This window comes from Cariama cristata, unplaced genomic scaffold, assembly GCF_000690535.1.
Source record: "Cariama cristata isolate BGI_N322 unplaced genomic scaffold, ASM69053v1 scaffold3185, whole genome shotgun sequence".
NCBI classification, from domain to species: Eukaryota; Metazoa; Chordata; class Aves; order Cariamiformes; family Cariamidae; genus Cariama; species Cariama cristata.
The window spans coordinates 30,235-39,825 of NW_009616762.1; the positions used below are offsets into that span (position 1 = coordinate 30,235).

Genomic DNA, 9,591 nt, shown 5'->3' on the forward strand with positions numbered 1-9,591 from the left:
CAGGTCTGGTCCTTCATAAGGACGAGATCGTAACAGTATCTCCAGGACTAGAGCTTCCCTGCTGAAACTGCAAAATACTGGGAAGTAACACCACTGTTAGCTGCAGCAAGGGCAGGCATTTGATCTTGGTGCTTCAAAGCAACAAGACCATCCAAACTCACCACGTTGTCCCTAGCAAAATGAACTGAGTTGTTCAAAGCAAAGATGCACGCCTGTAATTCAGATCTGACTGAAGCATTTGCCCCTCAGCTTCTGAACAGCTTTTTTGGTCTCCCCATTTGCAAAGTTTTTTCATGACTTGACTCTCCTGCAGTATTCTCCTTCCAGCATTTCTCAAAGGTGGCCAGGTTTGTACATTTGGTTTTTTGGGGTGGATCAAGGCAACGCAATTAAAGGAGTAGAAAAAAAGAAAAGCAGACAGATTGTTGGTTTAAAGTCAATTCTAGGGACTTTATGCTTTGCTATGTGAGCCTACTTCAGCTCTAGCAGGATCCGATTGAAGACCCTTCACCTACAGCTAAGTACATTTAAAGGATATTAGGAGAAAACTAAACACAACAGAACTCATTTAAAATGAAAAGCCATTTCCCCCCCCCCCCCAGCTCATTACTCATGATGGGACACTGCAGTGAAACCAGGTTCTTCTCTTCCTCACTGTGTTAAGAAATTTTCACCGTGACCAAGTTCATCAGAGGTGGGTCCTGCTGTACTAGAGAAGATTCCAGTATTGGCTGTATGTTTTCTGTGGAGCTATGCTTTATTTTTTTTTTTGGCAATATCAGTATTTTTCTACCAACGTCAGCAGGTTGTTAATCACAGGTGAAAACAGACTAAATACATTTCTTTATGTTAACTCACTGCCAGTACCTTATCCCGTCCTGCAACAGCAGCGCAAAGGTCCACCAGGTTAGGCTGCAGATGTCCGTTCACTATCTTCTCGTTATAAATATAAATCTGAAACATATTGAAAGCAAGCAAATTTAACAATACATACTACTCCTCTTCCCCAGCAACAGCAGCATAATTTGAACCAGGCTTCAGGAACAGAGCGTCCCCAGCAAGCCCCTTCTGCTTGCCTCCCACATTACCCGCTTCTAATCCAACACAAGAGGAACAGGCATCAGCATCAACTCCACTTCCAAAACACACCAAAGCCCCAGGCCTGCCTGGTTCTGCATGGCAAAGCACTGCACTGAATGCTGTGTTAGACTAACTACACCTCACTGTTGGAGGACAAAGATTCTGAAGTGACCTGACAACTGGATGGTTGGGATAATCCCCTGCACAGCAGCCTCCTACCTGCTAACATAAAAGAAACAGGATTTGGCTTGGTTGTGGCAGTACTCAGGGAAATCTGACAGAGAGAAATGAGAACAGAAAGCCGGCCCTTCAAAACACGCCCTGAAACATAAATACGCACCCCCTCCCATCTTGATTTAAATCTTCAGTCTTAATTTAGGTGCTTCTACTATTGTTTATTCTACTCTCAGTCCAAAAGACCTTCCAGCTACATCTCAAAATAATCCTCCTCAACACTAGAAAGGCAGTGCCGCTGGACTTTAAGCCTCTTTTGCATGCAGTACTACTTCAACACGCCCAGCGTGCAAACAAGATGCAGAGCTCAGGACTGCACGCAGAATTTAGTGTCAGTGAAATCACGTGTGGAAGTCACCATGTTTCTGTGAAACAGTTTGAACTATCCGCGAAGAACAATTAATCATTTCAGCATAATTAAAGCACATTTCATGCCTGCCTGATCTCCAGGACTCTTAACTACCCACTGAAACCGTGGGAGCCCCATATCCAGTGCTGAAACCCAGGTACTTTTGCACTCAGGCAGGGTGATGTTAAGGACAGTTCAGCCAGGACAGCTTCTCCAGAGGGCTTGCCAGGAGCACACAGCGACTGCACCGAGTGTTTTGGTAGCAGAAGCCTGGCCATGAATGCCACGTTTCCACAGCATGCGGCAAGCAGCCTGCAGGCAACCCGTAAACCTGACAGGAGCTGACCCATGGGGAAAACACAATGACTCTGTAGCTACCTCTGGAACTAGTACTGCTACAGAGGCTGGGCTTCCTATATTCACAAAACGTCAGGGAATAATGTTGACAGTCTAAAAGAACAGACGTAATTATGCTATAAGGAAGACCCTTAACACAGGTATATTACAGCAGACATATAACAAATTAACTTACTATTAACAACTACTAAATCAAACGTACACTTTATCAGCACAACCACGCATCTTCTTTTGCAAATAATTTCTTCATGGTTACCATAACTGAACGCAGACATATAAAAACAGATGTACAAACTGCTATCTGGCTCAGCAAAGACTGAGCCAATGCACACAATAACAGTAATTGTGTGCAAATTAGGCAATGCTTTGTCTACTTTGTTTCACATATTCCATTTTGAAAAATGAAGTCCTTCTCTTTCATTTTGTTTCCAACAGTGCTGGTAAACAGATCATCTCACACAAAAGTAACAAATTAGTTACGTAAAGGTTCATCAGTTTTCCCTGAGAATTTTCAGAGGGAGTCTAATGCTACCAGACATATTAATTCATAGCTGACGCACTAAAGCTTCTCATAAGTAACGCCATTAAAATGGGATATGATTTGACAAACATCAGGTTTAAGATTTCAGCATGTTTTTTCCTACATGCACACATCAGAAAAGTGATCTTCCACATGTGAGAATAAAGAGAAATAAAGTCTTCATTTGCGTACAATTATGCATTGACACAAATTCTAGAAAAGCTTTCTTTTTTTTGAAAGGTTAAAAGAGTTTCAGTTTACTATACCAGCATAAATGATATCTACAGTCATATATGGTGTTCAGGATCTCCTTTTGACAAAAAAAAAGTCTGTAGCAGACAGGTGAGTATACTTCTAAAGAGCCAGGCCAAAAGTTGCATTTTAACTCCAGGTAGCTATTTTCATGTTTTACCTAACATATCTTCTTACATACCACGCTCATAGGTCTTTATTTTCCCCACCTCTCTCTCTCTCTCTCTCTCCCTCTCTGTAGAAAACAGTGTTTAATTATGTTTTTTCATTTCCACTCACCTGACGAGCATAAGCCATCTCCACGTTGTCCAAGGAGCTGCGACCTGGAGGACCCAACTCACCAACGTAGCTAGGCTGTTTAATGAGAAGTATATAAGAAGGTATAAGGTATAAAATTACTGCAATGAGTTATACCAATATAACTCTTCCTAAAGAACAAGAGCAAAACCATGTTCCTGACAGAACTAAGAACAGGGTTTTGAACTATCTACAGAGTAAAATGCGCAGTCTCATTGCAATACCCCATTATCTTCCCAATATAGCTTAAACTTTCTGAAGTGACAGAAATCCTTCTTATTCAGCGCACAAACCAACTATTAGCTCTCTGGAATTAGGACATCAGTGTCTCTCGATAGCATCTCATAAATTTAATTCCTTCCTTTTGTTTCCTGAAAGGTTGCTTACTGTCGTGTCAGTGTCTTGCTGCAAAGCATCTAGTCTGAATCTCCATCACAGCAAGGACACAGAACTCAATGGACGAGTTGAAATGGATCCAGTCTAACAAATCTGGCACTCCAGTTTTGTCCCAATACCATGACACAGACACAAGATTGGACTGCGGTGTGGAGTTATGTGCTGAGAAGTGCCCCACTGTTGGTCTGCTGCAGGAGAAAAAAGGATGATGGTAATATCCTGATCTGAAAAAATCATCTTTCTACCCATAGAGCCTATGCTAGGATTGAGATATTTTCAGTGTAGAGCAGGAAGGGACAGCTGATGGAATCATGGCATGGAAAATTCCTACTCTTTTATAAAACTCAAAATATAACATGCCATAATAGTCTAATGTTGCATAAGGCTATTCTTGTAAGTGTTCCCTACAAATCACAGGTATGTTTTCAGGATATCCACCACTGAACATGGATGTTCACCACTCTGGAGGAAAGAATACTCCCAATTAAGTATGCAATACTCTCCAATGTTTCCTGCTTACTAAAAATGTAATTCTTCATTTCAGTATCTGCATTGCAAGTTTTGGGTTTGAAAATTAAAGCACAATCATTTTAAAGACGGATCCCTTTGAGGTAAGCAGTCCTTTAATATCAGCTGCTTCACAAGCAGCGCTACAGCCATGATGGTCTGAAGATAAAAGCAAGACAAGCTCAGTATAGAAGATAGTATTTATTATGAAGCCAACTGACATAGTTGGGGCAAGCAAAGAGGAGCAGACAAGCTTTCAGAGCAGCAAGTGTGTTTTCAAATCTGAAACTGAAGCAACAGCCTTTGAATTTCAGACTTTGAACCCAAAAGCTCATCTGACTCCCCCAGGTGTACTTGGTCTGATAACAAGATGTCACCTCTCCACACAGACTTTGCTCAGCTTACCTCAGGTGTCTAGCTTAGGTACAGCTATGAGGATCTAAGATGGTTGTTTACTTCCACCAGGAGAGAGGATGCAAAGCACATAAGCTGAATATTGAAAACAGTTGACCAAACACTGAGAAGGGGTGTTGCTGTGCCTTGGTTTGTTACTATGTAACTCAAGTCCATCCATATTCCTCTAAACTGGAATCACTAACTTTTTCCGAGAAAGAGTAGGTACGTCTGCAGGGTTTTGTTTTTTTTTTTTTTACCATCGGACTTGGTTACGGCTAGCTGCACATCCTCATTAGCTGTTATACTGCACCTTAGCAATACTGCCAAATAGCTTTACTTTTTCTTCCATCAGTTACCCAGAATGTCAGTACTTGATTGTGTAGATAGGATCACCTTTGAGTACCGCTTAAGGACATGCTCTAGTCTTTCCTGGAAGAGTTCAGTTAAATGTGACCAACTTGCTGCCTGTACAAACAATATAAAGCCCACATGTAATGGAAAAATCATTGTTTTCACTTTCAGTTGAATCAGCTTTAGAGTTCAGCTTTGCTGACACCTGTCAAGCCGCAGCATGGCAGGACCGATGTTCCTGCCATGACCTGGCTTGCGTGAATTTCAGGAAAAGATCTGAGAAATGGGGAACTTTTCTCCAGATGGTGTCATCATTCAGTTTCTTGTTTCAAAGGAGGATGAAATGTTGACAGGGTCTTCAAAAGAATCTCACTTTTTTAGGAACTGTATCCCAACTTCAAAATGAAATAATACAAACACATGAACTTCCAGATGTGCATCAGTCTATGCACTGAACAACCTCTCAGTCATTCCCCAAATACTTATAATTTTAATTTTATATCAGTTTAACCCAAGCTGCCTTCTATTGTGTAGGACCTCCCTTAAACTCATGAGCATATGTTCTTGCAAAGACAATGGCTATCCACTGTCCTAGTCCAGAAGTTTTGATCAGGAAAATTTTCGCAGTTTAAAATTTAAAGAGAAATAAAGTGACACATTGCAATAGTCAAGAAGCTAGGAATTTATACGTGAAGTTAAGGGCACTGACTTCTACTAAGAAATTATAAAAACTTTGTGGTATTTGTGACTACTGCTTTCTGTGTAGCGTACAACAGTTGATTACAGAATTAAGAAAAACACTCAGTTGTGTTTGTCCCTGATATAGTGAAATAAAAAAGAATGAACACACCAAAGATGAACCTGGACAATCCTTAAAAATGGCTGGAATTAGTTTATCACTGCATGAATTTTGCAGTAATAGTGCTATTTAAATTATGTCCAATTACGATTATAAAATCAGGCAGGTGCATTTTGATCTTAGGCAGTAAAAAAAAGCCTTACAAAAAACTCAAAAGAAATCACAGTTTTTCTTTTAGCATCTGAACTTGCACTAAAAATATTCTTCACAGTCACTCTTAACAGATACTGATATTTGAAGCATTTGCATTTTTCTTTCAGTGCCAAATCATCTCTGACACAAATTCCTTTAAACCCACCTAAAAAACCACAAATTCTTTGTTCTAAAGAACAAAGAAGCTGTTAAAGCAGGTTTCCTGGGAAACAGACATGACGGCAGAAATAGCGCTTTGCAGCCTTCCCCTATGCTGTGCCAGATAAATTGCAGAGTTATTTAAAGTAACGCTAAATTATGGACGTTGTCATTAATTACTGATGAGGTTTCATCTTCTAAAGCAAGTGAAGAAGGGTACATTGTGACTCAGTGTCACTTTTCAACCAGTGCCTAAACACCAGAAACATAAGGACTTCGGCTTTGTTTTATGAATCCGGTTCCTTTCTCTCCTGCTGCTGCTTTGCAGCATCAAAGAGCATCCACGTGGCTGCCACTCCAGAGAGCGGTGTATGACTGATGGGTTAAAACGCACAGGTAAGGATCTGAATTCAAAAGTGCATGCCTGAAACTAAGAAATAACTGCTCTGGGGTTTGGGTTTTCCATTCCTTTCTCCAGTTCTCATTTTACCCCAACCGTTATGCTTTGAGGATCAGTTTTTAACAATCGGCCCCAGCCGAGAACTGCCACATTGAAATTAAATTCTTTAAATGCCCACTACTGACTTGGCACTTCGGCAAAGAAAAAAATTCAGGAACTCTAGAATTTGTCTTGCTTTTCTTACGCTTTTCTTTCTTACGTCAAGAGCCATGGAAGGAAGCTTATTTCCCCTTTTTTCCCATCTCCTACTTGCATTCTGGCTTCATCTTTGAATTATTAAACTTAAAAAAAAAAGCACTCGCTTACTGAACTATCTCATGGCTGTGCTAAAAGGAAATTTCAAAAGGAAAACTAAAGCAGTGAGTCAGCATGGGGAAGGCCTTTTCCACTCTTCACCCTGAACTGCAGAAATGGAGAGCTGCGCAGGCAATCCTTCTGTAGCCGGTAACCAGCGTTTGAAGAGGCATTTCCTACAAGTTACGGGGGGGGGGATTTGAGAAAGGGGGAGGATATCCTTTGGTGGCAAGTCAGAACTTACCAAGTTTTCAAGCAAGGGAAAGATTATGAAAGATGTGTTGAAAACAGCAGCTAGGTGCATATGAGAAGAATCGTGTTTCAGGCCAGGTTCTTAAGCTTAACTGGAGCAGCAAAAGGAGAAACAGAAAAGTGGGTAATGCACAAAGGACTGCAGAAGCGCAAGCGCGCACACACATCTTTTTGCACCTCCAGTCTGATATTGCTTAAATGGCTTCTGCTGGTTTTATCAACCACATTTGCCCCTCCCTGCCCTGAATTTAAGTCTTTCCAAAACATTCTTCAGAATAGTAATATTTACGCTGAATATTATCCATTTGTGAAAGCTGCAGCTATACTGCACTGCTGTCACATTTTTATCTTTTAAATCCATTTAGCCTAACGATGCTGCTTTTCAAAGGAGTCCTCCTTCATTTGTACTCAGTCGAGCATTCAGCCTCACTTGCACACCAAACCGCGTGCATATAAAGATGCATTATTCATCACCCTCATATGCATATGCACATTCCTCAGCAGAAGTCTGGGCAGACATTTTGTCAGCACTCCAAATCGCTTGGCCAGTAGATGCGGTGCATAACTAGGCAGGAAAATGAGCTGGAGAAACACCATCAAAAAATACACTGCTCTGCAATGGGGGAGTGGAAAACGTCTTGCAGTCCTTAGGATTTAAAGGATATGAAGACATGATACAGAGGGGCAGAACAGAAACTGAGAGCGAGTATCTCTCCGTCATTGAAGGAGCAGGTTGCTTGACAGCAGGAGTGGAAGAGCTTGGGGTGGGAGTGAAAAAGAAAAACCTGGAATAAAAGGACAAAAGAAATGCCTTGGCACCTACTGGAACAAGACTCGGAACAAACACCTTGAAAGTATAGGTGTTTGATGATACCTTGAAAATAAAACTCAGGTTCTCCTCCCTTTTCACCTTTTTATTAGCCCTGCTATTTCCTTACAGGAAGAAGATGAGGCTGGAGGACAAGGGGGAGTAGAAAACCGTAATGGCAAGTCCTGCACTAGGTTCTTTGAATCATGAGCTTTGCCTGTTAATTGGTCTTATTTTCATGAATGTGTTGGTATTTCACTCTGCCCAAATTAGCTTGCCCAAAGCTTGAGAATTGGCTCGCAGGCAGACTGGCCCCCTGCTGCGTTTGGATCTGTGCCTTTTCAGTTGATTCTCCATCTCCAGAGGATATCAATTAAACCTCTACTATATTCTACAGGCTGTGTCTGTTTGTGTCACACACACACAAAAAACTTATTTGACTGGAACAAGGCTTTAGAAGAACAACCTGCTGTGGGGAGGTTAGATAACAGGCTTTTAACACAGTAGATGCACTTCAAACCTCTCAGACCTTTGACTTCTTGAGGCTAAGACTAGAATATATCAAGGATTTTAAATGCTCTTGAAACGACATACTGATACTACAAGTGCTTTGAAACAGAGAGTGGAGTATTACTGAGTGATAGTGTATATAGAGGCTTTAAACTCATTCATGAGAAACATTAGAGGGTCGTCCCCCCCCCGCCCTCCTTCCCACCAATTGAGATGCTCAGCATTTCAAGTGCAACGGACTGGGTGTAGTGTCCATTTGACACCGAAACACCAGAAAAAGGGTTTTACCTTTCCAGAGTAGGTTATTAAATTGCCTCTAGCAGTTAATATCCACACTTGGAAAGGAAAAGCCCACACCAGTAACACATGCAAATCAAAGATGTTAGAAGCTATCAGAATAGCTGCCAAGTCTTCAGACTCACATGCTAAAATAATGGGATAGCTGTTCCTAGTTTTAAATGAATTCAGCTTGCATTATTTAGTATTTCTCATATTGGAAAGCTGGACAACCTTCTGAGAAGTCACAGTAAAGTATCAGTAAAACACTTTCTGGGGAAGACAGCTTCTATAAAAAGATATATGCTAACTGGGATTAACCTATATTTAAAAGAACAGTAATCAGAAAGGGACATTTCATTAACAACTTTAATTATTTCCAAATCCCTATACAGGTCATACCCCATTAACACCAAGGGCTTTTTTTATTTTAATGTACTTTACAGCTCTATAAGTCATTCCAATGAACAAGAATTTTTTTTTTTTTTTTTTTAAAAAGGGGGGATTCGGAACATGGCTATAAAAATCAGGGTCTGTTTTCCAGTCTGAAAGTACAGCAACTTGTATTCCCCCATTCCTTATCACCTCTCCTCTCAAGGTTACAGTTTTCATAGAGCACTGTGCAGGGGCTGTGATGTAACTTTGTGCTCCAGGGGTCTCAGCTGATGTCTGATGCCTCGAGGTCAGAGGGGTGGAGTTCCGACAACTCTGCAAGTAACTGTGCTTTACTCTACTCATGTAACTGCAGCATTTTCTTTAAGAGAATAAACTGTAAATTTTTAAGTTGTAACAGAACATAAGGGACTTTTTAAGTTGCTAGTCACTACTTTTTCATGTTAAACATGGGGTCAGTTGTGCCCAAAGCGTTTCGTTGCTACTGGATTAACCCTGACTTGCTGAACAATAGAGGTCTTAGCAGCACAAAACTTTAATCTGCGCAGCATGAGACAGCAAGGTAAAAAGGAAAACATGCTCCTTTTTTTTGTTGTTGTTCAATATTCATGTGGTTTTGCCAAGAAACCTGACAGACTTCATCAGCCTCCTAAGAAAAGCCATAAATCCTGGCTAGCACATAGCGATAAGGGAATGAGACAACCTAAGA

General features: G+C 40.9%; 1 protein-coding gene across 1 annotated transcript in view; it reads right to left on the reverse strand.

Annotated features, from left to right (window-relative positions):
* Positions 1–9,591, reverse strand: part of NUP93 (nucleoporin 93kDa) — a 32,880-nt gene that overhangs the window by 20,327 nt on the left and 2,962 nt on the right. The window contains exons 3-4 of the mRNA XM_009700273.1: positions 3,072–3,146; positions 868–954 (exon numbers count right to left, since the gene is read on the reverse strand). Coding sequence (XP_009698575.1) covers positions 868–954; positions 3,072–3,146 — 162 coding nt within the window. The remainder of the gene's footprint in view (positions 1–867; positions 955–3,071; positions 3,147–9,591) is intronic.